This window comes from Pimephales promelas, chromosome 15, assembly GCF_988280905.1.
Source record: "Pimephales promelas chromosome 15, fPimPro1.hap1.1, whole genome shotgun sequence".
NCBI lineage: Eukaryota > Metazoa > Chordata > Actinopteri > Cypriniformes > Leuciscidae > Pimephales > Pimephales promelas.
This window is the reverse complement of record NC_142783.1, coordinates 34,330,001-34,354,224: the sequence shown is the minus strand read 5'-3', so window position 1 is coordinate 34,354,224 and position 24,224 is coordinate 34,330,001. Positions and strand designations below refer to the sequence as shown.

Genomic DNA, 24,224 nt, shown 5'->3' with positions numbered 1-24,224 from the left:
TCATCGTTATTTCATTATTTCCTGAACACTTCTGCGGCCAAATCTGACATGGTGAAACGGCATTCCCGATGCACTCATCTTTCAGAGTGAAACCGTGTGATTTTGTGATTTTATCTCTGTTTATTTTGATGGTTATGATACCGTTCAAAAGTTTGGGGTCTCTTCTGCTCACAAAGAATGAATTTATTTGAATAAAAATAAAGTCTTTTGTAAAAAAAACGTCTTTTGTAAAAAAAAAAAAAAAAAATCGACAGCGCATTCATTTTAATAGACGAACAGAGAACTGCAATCAAGGCATTTGTCGATCGGAAAGATATTTTTGGCGTCCTTCCTACATGATTCGGGAAAAGTGTAACTTATCAGCCGGCTCTGACGGTCGTTAAGAAGATGGGACGCAATGAAAAGCCTGTGGTCGTTGTGGTTTCTCCTTTGGTGGCACTCATGGAGAAGTAAGTAAAAGAAGTAACACTCGTTATTTAACTTCTAAAATAAATAAAGTTAGGCTACGTTCTGTATTTGAAATCTGCGCTATGCAAAGGAGTTGACTTATGCATTGATCTGATTGGTTGGTAGGTCTACCGACTATCCAATTGAGTGCAGAGGTTTTTGTTTGTCCTGGGTCGGTTACGACACGCCTCATAATCAAAGCCTAATAGAGCGGTTTCAGACTCATATTCTTTCTTGAATACGAGTATGACGAAGTCAGGCTATAAAAATACACTAAAATTGTGCAATATTTCAATTTAAATCAACTGTTTTCCATATGAATGTCAAGTGTAATCTATTCCTGTGATCAAATCAATCATTACTCCAGTCTTCAGTGTCACATGATCCTTCAGAAATCACTCTAATATGGTGATTTGATTATGATTATTATCAAACAGTTATTTTTCAGGATTATTTGATGAAACGAGAGTTCAAAAGAACAATATTTATTTGATTAACATTAGAAATGTCTTTAATGTAAATTTTGATCCATTAAAACGCATCCTTGCTAATGCATCTTATGATTGTAGATGATATGATGTGCAGACGCAGGGAACGTGTGTGTGTGTGTGTGTTCACCTGACTGATCAGCTGTCTGATGTTGGCGAGCGTCGCGGCCTGTCTCTTCTTCAGACTCTGCTCTTGAGGAGAACCGTCAGCGCTGCTGGTCTCTGCCGACTGAAGGAGAGTGTGTGTTACATGCGTGATACACAAACACGCATGCGCACACATATGTGAAAAAACACCAATTAGTATGTTTTTAAGCCATTTGGTTTATGAGGGCACAGGAGAACCAGATATACAACACACACACACTAACCCGACCCCTAAACCTACCCATCACACACACACACACACACACTCAAATGCACAGCCGCCTGCAAACATAATGTCCCTCACACCTGGATGTCATGTGCACTTATACATGTCCTCAAATATGAATGCAACAGGATCACATGTGTGGTGTTAAACAAGTGGGCTGCACTGAACTCCAGGTCATGTGTGTGTGTGTGTGTGTGCGTGTGAGACGGAAGACAGAAGCGAGTCCATGTGCGGCTATTGTTCGTAGATCACGTTGAGCCGACAGACTCGACACTCATCACACACACTCCAATCAGTTCAAAGCTCATGTGCTGTGGAATATTAATCTCTGAGACATTTCACTTTAACTCGCATCAAACCAAACCTCTTCAGACACACTCTTTCCCCGAAACATTTACTTTTAATACATATAATATTTATTAACAAGGTAATATTTCAATAATTCAACAACACATTTGCATGTTCATGATTATCTGATGTCAGTAAATGGTCACATGACTTGCAAGTAAACAAATTAAATATGTTATTTTGTATTTGTATTATTTGTATTATTTATTTTAAATGTGACTGATTTTATTATTAGCATTATTATAATTTATATTTTTAAGTTTATATGATTTAATAAATAATTAGTAAGTGTTTTATTTTAATTGTTTATAATTTTTCTATTATTTATTTATTTAAAATGTACATTTTTACGATTGAGTGTTTTATTTAGATTTTTTATTATTTTTACATTTATTTTACTTCATTTACATTTTTATAATTTAATGAATTCTTAGTAAGTTTTTAACGTTCATTGTTTTTATTGAAAATTTTAAAATATATATTTTACATTTTTATAATTTAATTAATACTAAGTGTTTTGATTGTTTTTATTTTAAAATCAAACTTCATTTGAAATTTCTCATTTAATTAATTATTAGTAAGTGTTTGTTTTACAATTATGTATTTTAATATCATTTTTTATTTCATTTATTATTAATAAGTGTTTTATTTTCATAGTTTTTATTTCAAAATTATTCAAATCAATTTGACATTTTTATTATTTGATTAATTATTGGCTTTTCATGTTCTCACATAGGGTGACATTACTATGTTGCGAAACTAATCACACATAAAAAAATAAAAAAAAAACATAAATATTGAGCAAAACACTACAATTTTCAATTACATTCGACAATTTTCCACATCTACAAATGCAATGACGCATGAAGTCGAGTGTTTGTGTTCTCATACTTGCATAGAGTATATTCTGAGCTTCATAAATACCGGTCTGAAAACACATGTTCTGTGAACTTTGCGTCTTAAACTTCAGTGACATTCAGTTCTGGCGGTGGAATTAATGGAGCGGGGAAAGAAATAATCAGAAAAGGGAATGAATTTGGATGAGCTGCATGAGCAGAAGTGAGTCACATGTTATTATGGTTCTCCCGCTGTAAACATCATGAGCCACATGTTAGTCAGTGTGAGCTGATCTGATCTGTGTTAAAACTCAACCCAAACCGGGCCTTTGTGTCCCACCGTCGTCATGGTTACGGGCTCTCGTCTCAACTGCACTCTCTCTTGTTCAATTGGCGCTCGTCTATTTTCCCTTGTGTGTTCCACTGTAGCAGACTATCTGCATACATGTGTGTGTCACCAACTCACACACACTTTTACACTCACACTCACTCACTCTCTCACACACACACACACATGTTGTTCGACTGTAGCAGACGATGTGGTGTTTTACCGGAGCGTTATCGTTGTCAAGCTGCTCTGTGCTCTTGCATTTCTTCAGTCTGAAAAGGAGAATGAGGAAACATAAGGATTTGTTCATTAAAATATTAATAATCAGGTTAACTGTAATATAAATGAGGCTTAATAAAGATACAGTCCACGTTACAGTTTTTACAGTCGCTACACTCTCAGAAAAAAAGGTACAAAAGCCGTCACTGGGGCTGCACCTTTTCAAAAGGTAAACTTTTGTCCATTTTAGGTGTTAATATGTACATTTTAGGTGCTAAAAAGTACATTTTAGTTGTTAATATATACATTTTATGTCCCAACATGTACATTTTAGGCGCAAATATGTCCATTTTAGGTCCTAATATGTTCATTTTAGATCCTAATATGTACATTTTAGGTGCTAATATTTACATTTTATGTCCTAATATGTACATTTTAGGCGCAAATATGTCCATTTTAGGTCCTAATATGTTCATTTTAGGTGTTAATATTTACATTTTATGTCCTAATATGTACATTTTAGGCGCAAATATGTCCATTTTAGGTCCTAATATGTTCATTTTAGGTCCTAATATGTAAATTTTAGGTGCTAATATGTACATTTTAGGTGTTAATATTTACATTTGATGTCCTAATATGTACATTTTAGGCGCAAATATGTCCATTTTAGGTCCCAATATGTTCATTTTAGGTCCTAATATGTAAATTTTAAGTGCTAATATGTACATTTTAGGTGTTAATATGTACATTTTAGTTGTTAATATATACATTTTATGTCCTAATATGTACATTTTAGGCGCAAATATGTCCATTTTAGGTCCTAATATGTTCATTTTAGATCCTAATATGTACATTTTAGGTGCTTAAATGTACCACTAAGGTACCAATATGCAGCCTTTGGGTACAAAAGTTTACCTTTTGAAAAGGTACAGCCCCAGTGACAGCTTTTGTACCTTTTTTTCCTGAGAGCTGTAGCACACACTTCTCAATACTTAGGTCACTTTTTCAAAACTCTTCACACACTGAGCACAAGAGAAGTGTGTGTGGGCCAAACTGTGGATCATTTATCATTGCTTCGACACAAAATGCATTCAATGAGCATCTTCCAAATTACATTAATTCTTTTATCGCTTCGACACAACAACCGCCAAAACTCGGTGTACCTACAATGTACACACTGTTTTCAAAACTGTTAAACTTCAGTTTAATAACATAATAGAAAACTGAGTAAGACAGAATTCTGCCGCATTTCTACTGTAATATTCTAATGAAATACGTTTCGAATCTAAAAATGAAATGGTATAAAAACGATTGGACAATTGGACATTTTTTATTTAGCAATGACACATTAAATTGATCAAATGTTACAAATGTTTCTATTTAAAAGAAAATGTATCACTGCTTCATATAGTGTGTTTGTTTGTGTGTGTGTGTGTGAGTGAGAGAGTGAGGGAGAGAGAGTGTGTGTGTTGGTTCTTACTTGTCTTTCTTCTTGGGCTCACTGAAAAGAAAAAACACACACTATGAGGCTGACAGACACTATGAATATTATACAGTACACATTTTATTGTATTTAGTTGTTCATTACTCTTTTTATTTCACTCGGAGAAGCTAAACGTGCAAACTTCAACATTAGTACGATCCGGATCCTGAGACACAGACCAGTGTTGAACACGTAATGCTCTTCTAGTGGGATGTGGTGTGTGTAAACGTGTGTGATCTGTGCTAATGGGGTTGTGTGTTTGAATCCCACTCACACACACACACACACACACACGCTCACGGTGCTTTTTGCTCACAATAATTAACAAACAAATTACACTCCATGGTGAAGAGGTCACCAACCTCTGAATCCCTAAACAAAACACACTCTCTCTCTCTCACACACACACACACACACACACACACACAGCTCTCTGATGCATTAGCCGGATTAAAACATTCAGAAGCTTGAAGCACAGAATGATTCATCTTTGTTCTTTCTTTCTTGCATTTTTGTTTTTTATTTCTCTCGTTTCAAAAGGTCACATGCACTGCAACAAATGCACAACACACACACACTCGCTCACAGACGACACATGCTCACACACACATACACATGCACTCTCTCTCTCACACACACACACACACACACTCTCACTTTCTCTCTATTTCTCACACACACACTCACTCCCTCACTTTCTGTTTCTCACACACACACACACACACTCCCTCACTCACACACACACACACTCTCACTTTCTCTCTATTTCTCACACACATGCTCTCTCTCTCTCTTTCTCTCTCTCACACACCCACACACACACACACACTCTCTCTCTCTCTCTCTCTCTCTCACGCATGCACACACACACACACACCTGTTGAGTGCCTTCATCTCACTGGAGTGCTTCTCAGTGGCTGTTTCCAGGAGTTTGGTCAAACGCTGTTACAGGAGAGAAGAAAACAGTGTGTGTCACAAACACATTTCAGCAGAACCGAGATCGGAGATCTGAGCGTCACACACAGGAAGTCAACACAAGGACTTCCTGTCACTCATGATGAAAAATGGCTGTTTCTCAAGATCAGACTTATATCTGTATATCTATATAACTGTCTGAATATAAGCAGGAGGTGTTTGCTTTCCTCGGAGCGCGAGCATTTCTCTCGTTTCACACACACACACACACACACACACACACACACACAGCGTGAGCACAGATCTGTGACCGAAGAGTGTGTCGTGGGTCGGTCACGTTCACTCTGCAGTGCAGGACAGGAGTGACCCGGGAGTTTGTTTGGTCATAAACCTTTATGCAATCATATTTTCTAGCAGATTTACACCTGTCAATCATTATCTAAACGTACACACACACTGCTGATGTGTGTGTACCTCGGTGTTGTGTTGCTCTTTCTTCTTCTTGAGCTGATCGTGATACTCCACCAGCAGCGCTCTGAGCTCTGACTTCAGCTTCTGCTTCAGTTCATTCATCTGATCTCCTGCATCTGCTCCTTCAGCTCCAGTCCTACACACACACACATCAGCAAGACACATTCAACTTCACAACACGCGTTTCTCTGCTAGAAACACAAGTGCATGCAAACTTCTAGACTGGATCAATGCTAAAACCACCATTGATCACATTTGTTCTTGTTCATTAAAATAAAGCTGAGATAAATTGCAAAACAAATATTGAATTATGAAGTTCAACTTAAATCTAAGTTTAAACTAAGTTTAAGTGATGTGCTAAAATTACTAAAACTGACATCAAAAATAAATTAAAGCAAAGTAGAAATATTTGAAGAAAATTAAAATGACAAAAAAAATTACTAAAAATATATGAAGAGTTCAGATGCAAAAGCCTCTAAATGCCATTTGAAATTTTCTTCTTTAATGATGATTTTTATCAAACTTGTATATTTAAGTTCAGTAATTTCACTTAAATAACAATTAATAGGTAATTATCATTGCCATTTAAGTGAAATTACTGAACTTAAATATACAAGTTTGATAAAAATCATCATTAAAGAAGAAAATTTCAAATGGCATTTAGAGGCTTTTGCATCTGAACTCTTCATATATATATATATATATACACAAAAAATTATCATTGAGATTTATTATATTTTTAATTTTTTTAAACGTTTTCCATTTTACTTACAATTTCAGTAATGTAGTTATTTTTTATTTTTTTATGTCTATATAATTTTTTTTTTTTGTTATTTTAGTACACCAAAGTTAAACTAAATAAAAATGAGAAATGTTGCTTTGAAATAAAACAAGTTTAAGTTTTCTTACATTATATTTTACTTAATATTTATTTCATGTCAACCGACAAAAATGTTTAATTGTTTTAGTTTTACTTTCAGTTAGACGAAATTACCCATAACTGAATTTTTTTTAAGTAAAATGAAAGCTAACACTTTAATAATATAGTCGTTATGTGTCAGAGAAACAAGCGTGCAGCCATCTTTAAAACATTGTCTTTGAACGCTCTCTGCGAAGAGTAATTCTCTGCTGAACTGGATTATTGTAGAGTTAAAGAAAGTTATCGTGAGTATTGTAATGTTTGAAGCTGTCATAACAAACATCAAGATTTTAAAACGAGTGTTTAATTAATTCATAAATCCGTAAGATCTTTCCATCATGCTGTGGAAACACAAACAGACAGAAGAGAAAAGGGGCGGAGCTACAAAACTCCATGTAAATAATGGTCTAATGACAGTGTGTAATTGTGCATTTACTTCTTGGCTGTGCTCTTCTTCTTCAGCGCTTTGAACTGGTCGCTGTATTTCTGAAGGAGTTCTTCTCGTTTCTTCTGAAACTTCTTCTCCATGTCCTTCAGGTCTTTCTCTTGTTTCTTGGTGACCTTCAGGAAGTTCTTGTGCTGCTGCAGCTCTTCACAGGTCACAGTGGAGGGATCTGAAGATAATAAACCCCACAGTGAACGTGACCACAGGAAATGATGTCATTAATGACTCTCCCTGATCATGTCTGACCTCCGTTCATCTTCAAAACACAGTTTAATATATTTTAGATTTAGTCCGAGAGTCCGAGAACATGTGTGTGTACGGTATACTGTCCTTGTCCAGAAAGGAAATATAGGGCAGTCAGTTAAATGCGTTAAAGCAAAAACGCTGTTTTCAATAAAAAAAACATTTGCACAAAGCAAGCCGATCCACTTTTCCATGTTGATAAGAGCATTAAAATGAGAAAAAAATAATGACATTTATACCAAAATGTTTTTGGTAGTTATTACGGTAAAATTAATATCATGCCCAAACTCTCACCCTGGATAATTAAAGTAAGTAGCGAGTCATTGTGATGAAGTTAAACCGTATGGTGTCATGTGACCGGCTCACCTGAGGGATCAGAAGGGGTTTCCTCGGTGGTCTCCGTGACAACATTATCTGGAGCTGCAGCAGATTCTGGATCCGGATTTTCTTCTGGTGTCGATTCTGGTTCCGGCTCTGGTTCTGCTTTTTCTTCTGGTTTGGGTTCGGGTTCAGGTTCTGGTTTAGGTTCTGGTTCAGGTTCTGGTTCTGGTTTGGGTTCTGGTTCTGGTTTAGGTGGTTCTGGAGCTGGACTCGCAGTGGGATTCTCTTCAGGCTTTTCACTGGGAGCCTCAGCTGGAGGAGCGACGTCGCCCTCTACTGGTTTCTCTACAGCTGACAGACAAACAAATATAGATAGATAGATAGGATGGATAGACAGACAGACAGACAGAAAGATAGATAGATAGATAGATAGTTATTTATTTAGATAGATAGATAGATAGATAGATAGATAGATAGATAGATAGTTATTTAGATAGATAGATAGATAGATAGATAGATAGATAGATAGATAGATAGATAGATAGATAGATAGATAGATAGTTATTTAGATAGATAGTTATTTACATAGATAGATAGATAGATAGATAGTTATTTACATAGATAGATAGATAATCAATCAGTTCAATAAGAGTTGCAACATTCATCAACTATGAAACAAATTCATTTTCAGACATTTATAAGCAGCTTTACAGAAGATGATATCAATATTCAATATATAGTCAATATTCAGCTCGATTCTGATTCAAAGTTAATTCAATTTAGTTCAATAACAGTATCAATCACTACTGCAAAGCTCATAAATTATAAAACAAATTTAATTCAACAATAAATCATCTTTACTTTTCAACATAATATGCATTTAATTTTATTCTCAATCTCACGTAGTGTGAGTGCAGTCAAATAGATATTTTAAAGGGATACTCCACTTTTTTTTGGAAATAGGCTCATTTTACAACTCCCCCAGAGTTAAACAGTAAACATGTATTCAGACGATTTTTTGATATTTAGAAGAATATCAGTAACCAGTATATTTTTTACTACTATGGAAGTCAATGAGACCAGAAACGGTCTGGTTACTGATATTCTTCTAAATATCAAAAAATCGTCTGAATACATTCGAAAACGGTAAAACTGAACTGTTTAACTCTGGGGGAGTTGTAAAATGAGCCTATTTCCAAAAAAAGTGGAGTATCCCTTTAAATGTTTATATTTATTAGAATACAAAAGATGCAGTCCTAGAATACTGTGATACTTAAATTGAGTGTGTGTGTGTGTGTGTGTGTGTTCACCTGGAGTGACGGACTTCTGGACCCCGTCAGCGACAGGTAACTCATATTCACACACGTATGTTAAACTCTGCGTAAAGCGAGAACTGTGTGAGACGTGCTTTCACATATTTCCACAATTATAAAAGCATTTACAATTTATAAGGTTTTTGATGAAAACATTCCAGCATTTTTCTCCATATATGGACTTCAGTGGGGACCAAATTGTTGTTTTGCTTGATAAGACCCTTATTCATCGTCTGGTGTCATTTAAAGCCCTTTGAACAGTTTGCACTGAAACTCTCATTTGGACCTTGAACCGTTTGGTTCCCATTGAAGTCCATTATATGGAGAAAATCCTGGAATGTTTTCATCAAAAACCTTCATTTCTTTTCGACTGAAGAAAGAAAGACGTGGACATCTTGGATGACATGGGGGTGAGGAAATTATCAGCAAAAGTGTTTTTTAAAGTGAATGCACTAATAATGCAGGTATCTGTGCGTCTGTTATTATCTGTTCATTTAACTCTACCTCTGTCTTCGGTGGCTTTGTCGTCTTCACTGGATTGAAAAGTGCATCTGAGAAATCTACAAGTAAACAATAATTGGCACACTTATTTGATGTGGTATGTTAATGCACACTGTAAAATCAGCTTGTCCTCCAGTGGCGTACCAGCGAACGCAGCCGGGATGTAGTCCTTCACCTCGATGTGCACAAACACAGACGGCAGTGTGAGAGGCATGTTGCTCTCACTGCGCAGACAGATGTGCTGGAAACCTGCAACACACCACAGGGTCATGACCCGGGGGATAATAACTCTGATAACTTCAAAATTGTATTTCAATTTTAAAAAGACTATTTTTATTCAATTGCTTTTAATAATCTGTAATTTGTGTTTTAATTTTGTTGTGTACTTTTATACTGGTGTGTAAAGCACATTGGTCAGCTTGCCTGTATAAATTGTGCTATATAAATACATTAACTACCAAATCTGGAGGACAAGGATTAGCCCTCAAACCGTATTCACTTTATAGCCCGTGGACAAATGTGGGCACAGAGGACTCGGGTGTGATCCTAATTTTTATTTATTATAAATGTTATATCACTGTCTTCGATAAAGTTTTGTCTATCCACTTATGGTGTTTATTTTTTATTTTGGGGGTATTTTTGAATTTATTTACTTCAAAAAGAACCATATTTCCTATATAAATTATTCTTTTTTTTATGTTTTATTTTTACTTTTTTTTTAACTACATTAAAATATCATTCCAATAAGTTCTTAGAGATAAAACCTAAAGATGAAGTGACTTTGCGGTCTTATTTTGGCTTATTTCAGAATGCTCTAAATTACAGTTTTTCCCATTCATTTCTATGGGTGCCAATTTTTGACCCAAATACAAGATTAAGGAGTTTTTTTTCACCCACTTAACATTGTAGAATTGAGTCAAAAAAAATGATGTGTGTTCAGGAGGCAAACTTAGGAAATGTAGCCAAGTCTTGTACCGCTCAGATCAAGGGAAGTATTTTTTAAAATAAATTTAAAACTATTTTGCCCACATTTGTCCAGAATACGGTTTTGGGATTAAACAATCTACAAATTGACAAAAAAGTGCAATGAACTCGCTTCTTACCTGTCATCCTCATTTTTTGAGCATACACTGACAATTATTTGTATTAAATGATAAACCTCGCATTTCAGCCTTTTAAGAAAACGAATGAGTCGATATGATTAATTACAGTTATTTTATCTGCTCAGTGAATAACTCTAGATGCCAATTTGTTAAATTTAGCTTGTTTTGTATCAACCCGTAAAAATGTTCAACAGTGCATAAAAATTCGCTTTGATTTTCACACGAATAAAGATGTAAATCCACTCTCTGACATCTGAGAATTATGTTTTGATAAATCATAATTATAATATTAATAGTCAAAATGATGACAGTCCTATTTATAAGAAAAAAAGTCAAAATTGTGATGTACTATGTCATCATTTTAAGATTAAAATCAAAATTATGATATTAAAAAAAGTCTAAATGATGACATACTAATTCATAATTATCAGATAAAGGTTGTATTATGACATACTAAATCATAATTATGGGATTAAAGTCAAAATTACGAGATTAAAGTCAAAATTATAACTTTAATAGTCATAACTTTGAGATAAAAAGTAGGGCTGTGCAAAAATTAATTGCGATTAATCGCATCCAAAATAAAAGTCTGTGTTTACATAATATATTTGTGTGTGCTGTATCTAATTATTTTGTATATATAAATACACACACATGCATGTATATATTTAAGAAAATGTGTGATTCATATATAAAATATTTATATTTATATAATATAGATTATGTGTTTATATATATACACAGAATTTAAGCGCAAATAATTCTAAAATATACACATGCATGCATAGGTATTTATATATACAAAATAATTATATACAGCACAGACAAATATATTATGTAAACACAGACTTTTATTTTGGATGCGATTAATCGCAATTAATTTTTGCACAGCCCTAATAAAAAGTTATAATTATGACATAATAAGTCAATTTTGAAATTGTTTAAGGTTTTAAATTATTACATACCATTTTATTACATAAAATGTGAATTTCAGACAGTCTCATTCACACAAATACAGATTCGGGCTACGATCGCCTACATAGGCGAAATTTGTTTGACATTTAAATAATCGAAAGAATAATTCTACTGGTAAACACAGCCATGTTGAATCCTGCAGTACTGTTTTTCACTGATGTTATGGCAGTCCACTCTGCTTATTGTTTTTCATTGTGCATGAAACTTCACGCTAATCATTCCTAATTACAAGCTTGTTATGTTTGACCGAACCCGCTGAAGATCTCCAGTCTGACCTGTCTGAAGAGCGTCCAGAGGGATGATCCGGTGGCCTAAGAACTTCCCGCCCTCCTCCTGAACCACGAGCCGAAGGTAGGCCATCTCCGGCAGCAAGATCTGCTCAACACCACAGAGACCCTCAACCTTATGAAGCCATCATCATATTCATAATCTCATGAGCGGTAGATTACAGCGGCTGACCTTCTCGAAGACGAACGGCTCCTCGTTCCACTCCGGGTTGATGGCGTTGGGTGTGGGACTCCATTTGGTGCGGAATTTGCGTTTGGGATCTTTGGGCAAACCGATGAGCTCGACCTCCACTCCGGTTTTCACATTCTTATCCGACAGGAACTGACCCGAGTAAATCTGAACACAAGTCACAACTCTCAGTAACGGTACAACTCAAGAAAGATTCGTTTAATTACATAACATATATTGCAATGGTAACATTTCCTATTATGTTATTATTTTGTTTTTTTGTTGTTAGTAATTTTATATTTTTATTTAGTAGTAGTAATAATAATAATAAAAATAATGAACTAAAGTAATAAATAGATATAATGTATAATCAAAAATAAAAGCAAAAATGTAACAATATACAGGTTCGCATTTCGTGCAAAAGTTCATTTATTTCAGTAATTCAACTTAACCCTCAGGTGCTCTTCGGACATTTCTGACCGAAAAATTTTCTGTTTTGAATTTCTAAAAAACACAGCTTCATCGGAATGTTATGAAACTTGGTGACTTTTATGGCATTATGTATGTGAATGCAAAAAAAAAATAAAAAATTGAGGTCATGATCCGAGCATGCCAAGTGGTCTTAAAAAAAATAGTCACACTTGTTGTCTTCGGTCAAAAATGACCCCATAGGAAATGAATGGAAAATTGACAAACAAAAAAAATCACCAATTTATTTATTTATTCATTTTTACATTTTTTTAATAAAAAATCGTTTTTGAGATTGTTCCAACTATATATTCAAATCCACAAAAAAAAAAATGTGTTCATAAACAGTTGGGGAATTCACATGCTTCTCCGTAGAGAGCTGTACATGCCATCTAGTGGTTACACCATGATTTTACACTTTTTCTCTATACTGTAACCAGATGGTGCTAATTTTCTTCTTCTTCTTCAAAAAATATTTTTTTCTGAAGGCCTAAAATACTGCATTCATAATTTTTTGAAAAAAATAATATATATAGAAAAATATATATATTTTCCATGGCAAAATAGACCATAAATATTGCATAAATATTAATAAATTCAATCAAATTGTCTCAAAATACTAAATTACAAAGAATAAATATTATAGAACAAAAATAAATTGCATTGGTTTTACTGGGATGCAGGAAATTAAATTTTTAGGTGTCCGGTCACTTTTGACCGGGAAGATAACAAGTGTGACTCCGAAACGAAGAGCACCTGAGGGTTAAAAAAGGTGAAACTAATATATTATATAGACTCATTACATGCAAAGTGAGATATTTCAAGCATTTATTTGTTATAATGTTGATGATTATGGCTTTCAGCTTATGAAAACCTTTCCACAATATTCTAATTTTGAATTTGGATTTTTCATAAGCTGTAATAATAATTAGTGCGATGGCTCTAAACTACCAACGTCCATTGCCATGATTTTTGGAATGACTAGTCGCATAACATCAGTTAATGGAAACAGCGTCATTTCGCAATAGTTTTTTATCGATATTTAGAAAAAAATAGTGCAAATCTGTAATGGAAACGCGCCTAATTTCATATAACTATGCATTTCTGAGTTACCTTAATAGTGAGAGTGCTGGCGATGACGGTGTCGATCCTGTCAGTGAAGGGATCGAACTTCTTGTCGCTCCGCCGCACCACGTCGTGTTTGAGCAAGTAACCCGTCCTGCCGTTAAACTCGAACAGAGCCATGTTCAGCTGCATGGGGAAATCTACAGCATGATATGATTAAAACTCAAACATTGATATAAAGAGCTGCTCTAGCTATTGGTGGACAGCTTTTAAAGGAGTAGTGCACTTACTGATAATTTACTCACCCCCATGTCATCCAAGATGTCCATGTCTTTCTTTCTTCAGTCGAAAAGAAATTAAGGTTTTTGATGAAAACATTCCAGCATTTTTCTCCATATAATGGACTTCAATGGGGACCAAATGAGAGTTTCAGTGCAGCTTCAAAGGACTTTAAACGATTCCAGACGATGAATAAGGGTCTTATCAAGTGAAATGATCGCTCATTTCAAAAATAAATAAAAAAGTTTAAGTTTTATAAGCACAAATGGTCGCCTTGCTCTGTTCTGTGATGCGCGTTCGTGACTCTCCTGTTCATCAAAATGAACGAATCTTTTTTCGAGAACCAAATGACTCGGAAAAAGATTTGTTCAATCGAGTTCGAACAGGAGAGTCCCACTTGATAAGACGTCTGGTGTCGTTTAAAGCTGCACTGAAACTCTCATTTGGACCTTCAGCCAAATGGTTTGGTTCCCATTGAAGTCCATTATATGGAGAAAATCCTGGAATGTTTTCATCAAAAACCTTAATTTCTTTTCGACCGAAGAAAGAAAGACGTGGACGTCTTGGATGACATGCGTGATCTGTGATGGACTCACCCATAGTCTGGTAGTTGAGCGCCACGAACTGACAGCCGGCGCTCCAGAAGGGCTGAGGACTGTAGTTTGAAGAGTCCACACGGGTTCCTTTAGGGTAAATACGGCTCATCTGCCTCTTATTATATCTACAGTCATCAGTATAGGAAAGCACTGACACCCGTGCACGAGAAAACATCTTTACATTTACGCATTCGTTACACATTTTACATTCTTATCAGTTCACCTGTGAGTCATTTGAATCTAATTCAGAGGAAATGTAAAGGATACTCCACCCAGTCCACAGCGTTCTTGGCGATCAAACTCTCTCCTTTGGTTTCCACGAAGGACGAGATGACATAACTCCTGTTTTTCTCTGTATTTGGACAGAAACAGATGGTAAAAACACAGATCAAACCCTTTAGAGAGGTCTAGAGACATCATTTGTCAGCATTATGGGACAGAAGGACAACAGGGTCGGTCCTGTTACGCACAATATTAGATTTATAACACTTTACAATAAGGTCTCATTTGTTAAAGGGATAGTTCACCCAAAAATGATAATTAGCCCATGATTTACCATCCTAGCCTAGGTGTATCTGACTGTCTTCTTTCAGCCAAACACAATCAGACTTAAATAAAAAATGTCTTTATAATGGGAGTGAACGTTACGCCCAAAAAAAGTGCATCCATCCATCATAAAAGCCGTTTTTTATTGTGTAATGTTGCATCAGAGGAGGTTTTAGGTGCATTTACTATATGTATAAGTAAAATCAGGTCTGAACTCACTGATTGCGTTCTCAAAAGAGATGAATTTGTTGGGCTGTACGTAGTTGACCAGGGCGGACATCTCCTCGTACGCTGTCACTTCCTGTCCAGCGGTACCCTGAGAGGAAATGGATAAAATATCGGATAAAAAATATTAGATTAAATTCTGCAGTCCTAAAAGAGTGAGAGAGTCATTTGTGAGTCATTATTCTTCATTTAGCAAACAATTACTTATGAAAAGCAATAGTTTCACTGAAGCACACACTACTATTCGAATGTCTGGGTTCTTTTTTAATAGAAACTTAATACTTTTATTCAGCAGGGATGAATTAAATTGATAAAAAAAATGACAGTAAAGACGTTAACAATGTTACAAAAGATTCGATTTAAAAAATTGCTGTTCTTTTGAACTTTTGATTCATCAAAGAATCCTGAAAAATAAACGTTTTCATCATTGATAATAATCATAAATGTTTCTTGAGCATCAGATCCTCATCAAGGTGGCTACAGGTATAAACAATTTAAATTTAAGACTTTTTAATACCACTTCTAAATTAAATTTAAGACCAAACTTACGATGGAAATATAAATTAAAAATGAAAATATATTGAGCTAATATTTCCAAGTAAACACACTGTCTGTTCAAAATGGTGAAATGACAATCACCAATGGTCAATTGCGTACATGCGGTCGCCTGTGGAGGAGTACAGTGGAGTGAAAAGAAATATAGAAGGCATTTTTATGAATTGTATGTTTTAAACAATAAAGTATATTGATAAAGGCTTAGATTTAGTTTTTATTAATAAAGGCATAGAACCAGATTATTTATAGTGTACTGAAAATAGTTTCATATAATTAGTTTATTAATTAAATTAATAAAAAGATAAAAAGACTTTGCGATATGTTTGATAATAGTACCTTTTAATTTAATAAATTAAAATTAATTCAGATCAATATTTGTTTTCCTTAATTTTAATTAACCCTAACTTTATTCTCATTATAAGAATTATAAATAATTGATTTCCGTATAAAATAATACTACAAACACTTAAAAATAAACAGAATAGTACCCTTACGTGGCTGGCAGAACGATGCATCTTTGCGGTGACATGACAAACATATTTAAGACCTATCCAATCTGAATTTAAGACAATTTAATACTTTTTAAGGCCTTATTTTTAGGAAAATTTATTTAAGACTTTTTAATACTTTTTAATGACCCGCGGCCACCCTGCTCATATTAGAGTGATTTCTGGAGGATCATGTGACACTGAAGACTGGAGTAATGATGCTGAAAATTATATATATTCACATTGAAAACAGTGATTTTAAATTATTATAATATTTCACTGGTTTAAATGTATTATTGATCAAATAAAAAGCAGAAGAGACTTCATTTAACAACATTAAATATTCGTACAGACCCGAAACTTTTGAAGTAAACACTAGATACTTCACCTCATCGGAGTTCTTCATCTTCTCTTCGTCCTGTTCATCGTGGTCATCATGTTCTTCAGGCTCTACTTACACATAAAATACTGCTGTTATTTTCTGTCCAAACACAGCGGCCTTCAAAAACATATTTAGATGTTTAGAGAGTATGTGTCTAAAGATATTTAGACACTCATGTCACACTTAGGGCCCTATTTTAAGGATCTTTCCTTAAAAGTGCCCTTAGGTCGTGTCCGAAATCCACTTTTGCTAGTTTAACGACGACTTGCACATCATTATTTTTCCTGGTAATCTTGAATGGTGATGATTCCTGATGATTAGGGCGGGGCAACCTGTCACTCACATGAGATCAGCCAATAGCAAACCACAACCATCCAATCATCCATCAAGCCCCGCCCTACATTTGTTCTTGTTCCAGAAGCGTTTACTTCGGATTAACGGGAAAATAAGGAAGACGAGCAAAACCTCCCTTTCAAGTTCAACTTAAACAGTCTGCCGTTTCAGGACTGGTTTACAGATGAACTCACCGGTCGCCTGAGGAGCGTCGGTGCCTTCTGGGTTGGCCGGAGCAGGTTGGGTTGGATCCGTGGGCTGGTTCGGATCCGTGGGCTGGTTCGGATCCGTGGTTTGGTTGGACTCAGCATCTGCAGCGTCATTAGTTTGTTCTTGAGCAGGCGGTTTCTTTGCCTGTTCTGGTTTGCTCGGAGGTGCGCTGCTCTTCTTATTCTTGATCAGTATTTTACCCATCAGCTCAGACGGACTCGGGATCGGGTGACCCGGCTTGAGCTGAAAAACAAAGCCGCAGAAAATTACATTACATGAGATATATACTACTATCAGCTTGTTATATTGGTAACATTTTACTGTTACACTTTATTTTACAGTGTGTTACACGTGACATGTAGTTACTATAGTAATCAAACTGTGCATAATTGCATGCATCTAACTCTATAGTAAGTTCACAGTTAATTATTATTACTCAATTAAATGTATAATTGCACTCTTACACTTTATTTTAGGGTGTCATTGTCACAGTGTAATTATATATTTAAGTACTGAGTAATATTAAGCAAATACATGTAATTATTATAGGGTTAGGGTTTGGTTGAGGGTTAGTTGCATGTAATTATGCATAATTTACTCTTACTATGGTGAGTACATGTAACATATGCAACAAAGACACTGTCAAATAAAAAGTTACCAAATTAAGTTTAACCCACTTTACAACAATGCAATGCATTTGCATCTTTGTTGTTAAAGTTTGTAAATTAAAATTAAATATTGTAACAAATGCATTGCATTTACCCCACTTTAATGCATTTAAAACAATGCAATGCATTTGTTACAATATTTAATTTTATATCTTCAAACTTTAAGATGAATAAATATTGTAACAAATGCATTGCATTTACCCAACTTTAAATGCATTAAACCCACTTTAATGCATTTAAAACAATGCAATGCATTTGTTACAATATTTATTCATCTTTGTTGGTAAAGTTCGTACGCAATGCATTTGTTACAATATTTAATTTTATATCTTCAAACTTTAAGATGAATAAATATTGTAACAAATGCATTGCATTTACCCAACTTGCAATGCAATGCATTTGTTACAATATTTATTCATCTTTGGTGTTAAAGTTCGTAAATTAAAATGAAAGCTGTTCCTTGTTAATTCATGTCAGCTCAGGTCTATTAAATAATAACAGATATAGAAGTAAATTAACATTAACTAAAATTAATAAACACTTTCTCATTGTTGGTTCATGTTAACTAATGTAATTTACTAATGCTAGCAAATAAAACCTTAGTGTAAAGTCTTACTGGTTTATTTTAGTTCATCTAACTGGTCACCATTCTATTTTATTTTACTTACTTTAACATAATTTTTATATCAGTTTAATAAAAGTTTCTTCACTAAATGACATAATTAAATATTTAATTTGTTTTTGCAAATATTCAACGTAGCCTACATAGTCTCTCAATCTATTTAGGCACATAAAAGCTAACGAAATATGCTAGAAATCTTAAATTCAAAATTAAATTATGCTAGCAACATAATCCATGCGTGCAACATGCTAAATCATTTTAGCAATGAGTTAAATCATGCAAGAGACATGCTAGCAATATGTCAGAAGTGTTTGAACCCAACAAAACCGTTTCCACATTTGAACTCACAGGATATTTGTCCAGTAAATCGACGAGCAGAGCGTCTCCGAAGATAGTTCTGCAGTAGTTTGCCATCTTCTCCTGCTGCTTCACTCTGAAACAAACATATGAGCCTGTTTATAGCTCATAACTCAAACTCACGGTACGAGATATGAATGAAATATCATGGACGTGTCTCACGAATCGACGTGGTTCTCAAAGGAAAGCACAACAGGGTACTTGGATGTTTTGAAGGCACTCTCAGCGATGGCTTCAATCACGTCCTGGCATGAAGAAAAACAGTAAGTAAGTAAGTCGAAGTGATTAATAATCTGGTGTAAAGTTATCGAAAGACCGGCTCCTCATTATAATGAGTCTCCACTGCATCCCATAGTGACAGCGAGCGCTCTGATTGGAGGAACCGACCTTGAACAGGATCTCGGTTGTCATGGTGAAGCCGTGCGTGATGATTGGCTCCTCATCGGGTGGTTTGCCCTTCCAGCAGTCGAGCTCCAGACAGCGGCAGCCGGCGAGGAGACACTGGCGGTACATCTCCGGGGACGAGACGCCCGTCAGCTGCCCGGCTGAGGGAACATCCAAACCAGGTTATCTCTTTCTATATCACAAACTCTAGAAGTGTTCAACACCCTAACCCTCTGGGGTCTGAGGTGTTTTCTGGGGTCTGGAGGTGTGTTTTGACGTGCCCTGAGATTTGTACTCCTTTTCATGGCTAAAGTCTGATTGCACTGTATTCTATGGAAGCTTGTTTCCGCCACAGAATAAAACATTTAAAAAAGAGTTTACAGAATTGCATTTCTGTAAACTCTTGAAATGCGTGATAAAAAGTCACAATTGTGAGTTATAAAGTCAGAATTGCATGATATAAAAAAGTCAGAATTGCGTGATATAAAAGGCGCAATTCCGAGTTATAAAGTCAGAATTGCGTGATATAAAAAAGTCAGAATTGCGTGATATAAAAGGTGCAATTCCGAGTTATAAAGTCAGAATTGCGAGTTATAAAGTCAGAATAGCGTGATATAAAAGGCGCAATTGCAAGTTATAAAGTCAGAATTGTGAGTTATAGTCAGAATTGCAAGATATAAAAAAGTCAGAATTGCGTGATATAAAATGCGCAATTGCGAGTTATAAAGTCAGAATTGCGTGATATAAAAAAGTCAGAATTGCGTGATATAAAAGGTGCAATTGCGAGTTATAAAGTCAGAATTGTGAGATATAAAGTCAGAATTGCGAGTTATAAAGTCAGAATTGCGTGATATAAAAGGTGCAATTTCCAGAAAATTTTCTTTTTTTTCTCAGAATTGCATGTTTATATTTTGCAATGACTGACTTTTTTCTATTTTTTATATATCCCAATTCTGACTTTATAACACACAATTGAGATATATAGTCAAAACTGCATAATAGAAAGTCACAATTACGTGTTATAAAGTCAGATTTGCGAGAGACAGTATAAACTCGCAATTGCGAGATATAAAGTCAGAATTGCGAGTTATAAAGTCAGAATTGCGTGATATAAAAAAGTCAGAATTGCGAGATACAAAGTCAGAATTGCGAGATATAAAAGGTGCAATTTCCAGAAAATTTTCTTTTTTCCTCAGAATTGCATGTTTATATTTTGCAATTCTGACTTTTTTCCTCACAATTTTGAGTTTTTCTAATCCCAATTCTGACTTTATAACACACGATTGGGATATATAGTCCAAATTGCATAACATAAACTCACAATTACGTGTTATAAAGTCAGATTTGCGAGAGACAGTATAAACTCGCAATTGCGAGAAAAAAGTCAGAATTGCGAGTTTATACCATTTAATTCTGAGAAATAAATAATAACATCATCCGTTATCATTTAAATCAATTATCGTTTTTTTCTGTGGTGGATGTACAGCATGTACTGTAGGCCGATGTAAAAGTTTTTAGTTTTGAATCGGCTGAAAAAATGGCATTTATGCGTTATTGAAATAAGGCCGATATGAAACATTATCTACGTTTGAGCAGATAACACTGTTACAGTGTAAACGCTCATGTTACTTTTAAATAGTAGCCTACTGTGTTTTATATAAAACATCCTAAGTTGTGTCCTACAGCATTCAGATGTATTATGGCAGTTAGCATTGAAAGTTTGCCGACCTGCCTAACCATTTCATATATATAAATAGTATCTAATAAATATAAAATAAAATATATAAATACTATAAATCTTTATTTTACAGTTTTGTTTTACGGTAAGTGTACACAAATAAAAATAGACCCTTTACAGTTTGGAATGAGGTATAACACTTGTTATACAGTATTTTAAGCTCTTTTCGCCCAGAGGGTTGAAGTGTATAACTGGAAAACGAGTGTGTAAGTCCGCATGCAGAGAAAAGGAGAGCGGCGTTACCTGTGAGATAGGTGTTGTGGGAGGACTTGACGTAGTAATGTGGCAGAGGTTGAGTCATGTCGTGACTCTGGGCCAGTTTGTCCTGCTTCACCACGGATGTTTCAGATCCCATCAGATAAAACATCAAACCTTCAGGAGAAATCTGACCTGCAGAAGAGAAATCTGTCTGTCATTGCTCAAGCAACATCTACAATACTCTTGTGTCATTCACTGACATGATCTTTGTGAAACACTTCTGTTTTAGTGACGTCTTTCTGTGGTCGAAACACTCTTGATCGATTACATTACGATTATAATTGTATATTTTGATAAATAATACAATGTGTCTTTCTTTGATTCATGTCAATAAGTGCATGCTTGTTTCCATCTGTTTTGTCTGTAATTAGCAGATGGTCTTTGTATTTGTCCGCTTCTTGTTTTACATTTTGACGCTATAGAAAATAAACATATTATTATTATTATTATTATTACATAAGACATGATTGATTTCAGTAAGTTGTTCTCCACTCCTGATGTTCGCTAACGAGTAGTACAGAGGAACAGTTCATTGGTTCATATGCGCCAAAACGACTTTTATTGTTTGAATTTTTTTTATTAACGAAAACCACACATTGATCGATCATTAAAGGATTAGTTCACTTTTGAAAAAACTTTTGCTGATAATTTACTCACCCCCATGTCATCCAAGATGTCCATGTCTTTCTTTCTTCAGTCGAAAAGAAATTAAGGTTTTTGATGAAAACATTCCAGCATTTTCTCCATATAATGGACTTCAATGGGGTCCAAACGGTTCAAGGTCCAAAAGACAGTTTCAGTGCAAACTGCAAACTGTTCAAAGGGCTTTAAACGACACCAGACGATGAATAAGGGTCTTAACATGCGAAACGATCGGTTATTTCAAAACTTATAGCTAGCCTTGCTCTATTCTGTGAGGCGCGTTTGTAACGTCACGTAATACGTAATTACGTTCAAAAGGTCACGGGCGGCGTAGCCGGAAGTACAGAGTCAGTGTTTACAAGTTGAACGCATAGGTTGAACGTGCAAACCAACTCAAACGCCGTTTACAAAAAAAGGAATTAAAAGGTAAAACAACGATGTCGGGCGATTTTGACTCTGTACTTCCGGCTACGTCGCCCGTGACCTTTTGAACGCAATTACGTATTACGTGACGTTACAAACGCGCCTCACAGAATAGAGCAAGGCTAGCATTTGTCCTTAGAAAAGTTACATTTTTGGAATAAGTTTTGAAATAACCGATCGTTTTATTAACTGTCTTTTGGACCTTGAACCGTTTGGACCCCATTGAAGTCCATTATATGGAGAAAAATCCTGGAATGTTTTCATCAAAAACCTTAATTTCTTTTCGACTGAAGAAAGAAAGACATGGACATCTTGGATGACATGGGGGTGAGTAAATTATCAGCAAAAGTTTTTTCAAAAGTGAACGACTCCTTTAATGTGTTATAATCATTAATCTGCAGTTGATTTGCTTGTTGGATGTGAGGAGGAGCTCACCACGGCTGGCGTTGGACGAGCTCGGCTCGTATTTCTCGATGAGGGTCTTGACCTGCTCGGTTCTGATGAGAGGAAACAGCTCTTCGTTGAGGCGGCAATCTCGTTGTTTCTCATTCAGGAACTTCGTCATCATCTCCTTCGTCATGAAGCCCTTTCCTTTGGTGCTATAGGGTGTCATGATCAAACACTGATGAGTAATGAGGAAGTGGAGGTCATGTTATCAGTGGAAGAGTTTCACTCACAAGGACGTGAAGATTTCATTGATTTCAGGCCTGGGACAGAGATTCATCAGGAAGGCCTTGAACGCCGCCTCGGTGAACACCTCCGACTTAATGCTGTCAAACTGACCACACAAGACATCTGATGCTTGAACACTGCATAAACACACACACACACACTCACAGAAACACTCACACACAGGGGCGATTCTAGGATTTTCCTTTTAGGGGGGCTTAGCCCTAAAAAATAAAAAAAATAAAATAAAAAACAAGGTAAAAGTTTAATTTAGGGTCTAATGCTCACTTTCATTACCATGCAATTGCAGGGTTTTATAATCACTGTAGTCCTTAACTTGAGTTGTGCTACTCAGGGGGGTTCGGGGTTTCCCCGAGAAAATTTTGAATCCTCTGAACTATTATGTGCATTTTAAGATGTTTTGAAGGCATTTTTTTTTTTTTTTGGATAAAACCATGTCAGTGGGCAGCTGATTATTTTTCTCTCCTCATCAGCATCACACTCTTTTTCTCTCTGTTTTTCTCTTTCCCTCCTAAAGTTGAGCTTTGACTGATAATAGACTGTAAAAAATGTCTCACAATGACAGTAAACGAATTATTACATTAGGCTGACGTTACAATTTCAGTTCAAAAGGGCGAAATTAGATAAAACTATATTAGTTTTCCTGATTATTTTTTGAAGCACCCCCTAAAAAGGGCCTAGTGACGCACCCCTGCTCACACTCACACACACACACACACACTAGGGTGACCACCATCAAAAAAAACCAAATGTGGGACAATGTGGGACATTACCAACACTAAAACATACCCTGAAACTGTTATATAATGTCTATCTAACTTGATAAAAACATTTATATTCTGCCTTTCAGCTGATAAAAATGATTTGTTCTTTAGTCCCTTCCAGAAAAAAATATTTTTTTTCCAAAAAAAAAAAGTCACTTAAATTCAGCATAACTGAGCCCAAAGGCAGCAGGAATCATGTATATAAATATTTTAGAAACAGTTCTGACCAAGTCCAACAAAATAAACAATGAACAAATAAAATATAAAACAACATGAAATTAGATAGACAGTCTTATATATTAAGAATATATTAAAAACCAAAACGTTCATATTTTTAGAAAGGATGT

General features: G+C 35.2%; 1 protein-coding gene across 5 annotated transcripts in view; it reads right to left on the bottom strand.

Annotated features, from left to right (window-relative positions):
* plcb2 (phospholipase C, beta 2) overlaps positions 1–24,224 on the bottom strand; it is a 38,375-nt gene that overhangs the window by 2,650 nt on the left and 11,501 nt on the right. For 4 of the 5 annotated variants that reach the window (XM_089120589.1, XM_039663019.2, XM_039663020.2 and 1 more), the window contains 24 exons: positions 23,101–23,201; positions 22,859–23,022; positions 21,344–21,490; positions 19,366–19,523; positions 19,141–19,223; positions 18,970–19,054; positions 17,316–17,574; positions 16,795–16,859; positions 15,358–15,454; positions 14,860–14,944; positions 14,593–14,717; positions 13,766–13,917; positions 12,188–12,352; positions 12,004–12,103; positions 9,795–9,899; positions 9,654–9,709; positions 9,147–9,213; positions 7,882–8,187; positions 7,264–7,441; positions 5,912–6,044; positions 5,400–5,464; positions 4,520–4,540; positions 3,044–3,092; positions 1,066–1,164 (listed from right to left, as the gene is read on the bottom strand). In XM_089120589.1, the coding sequence (XP_088976715.1) occupies positions 1,066–1,164; positions 3,044–3,092; positions 4,520–4,540; positions 5,400–5,464; positions 5,912–6,044; positions 7,264–7,441; positions 7,882–8,187; positions 9,147–9,213; positions 9,654–9,709; positions 9,795–9,899; positions 12,004–12,103; positions 12,188–12,352; positions 13,766–13,917; positions 14,593–14,717; positions 14,860–14,944; positions 15,358–15,454; positions 16,795–16,859; positions 17,316–17,574; positions 18,970–19,054; positions 19,141–19,223; positions 19,366–19,523; positions 21,344–21,490; positions 22,859–23,022; positions 23,101–23,201 (2,865 nt within the window). The remainder of the gene's footprint in view (positions 1–1,065; positions 1,165–3,043; positions 3,093–4,519; positions 4,541–5,399; positions 5,465–5,911; positions 6,045–7,263; positions 7,442–7,881; positions 8,188–9,146; positions 9,214–9,653; positions 9,710–9,794; positions 9,900–12,003; positions 12,104–12,187; positions 12,353–13,765; positions 13,918–14,592; positions 14,718–14,859; positions 14,945–15,357; positions 15,455–16,794; positions 16,860–17,315; positions 17,575–18,969; positions 19,055–19,140; positions 19,224–19,365; positions 19,524–21,343; positions 21,491–22,858; positions 23,023–23,100; positions 23,202–24,224) is intronic. The other variant, XM_039663018.2, reaches the window with a different exon arrangement.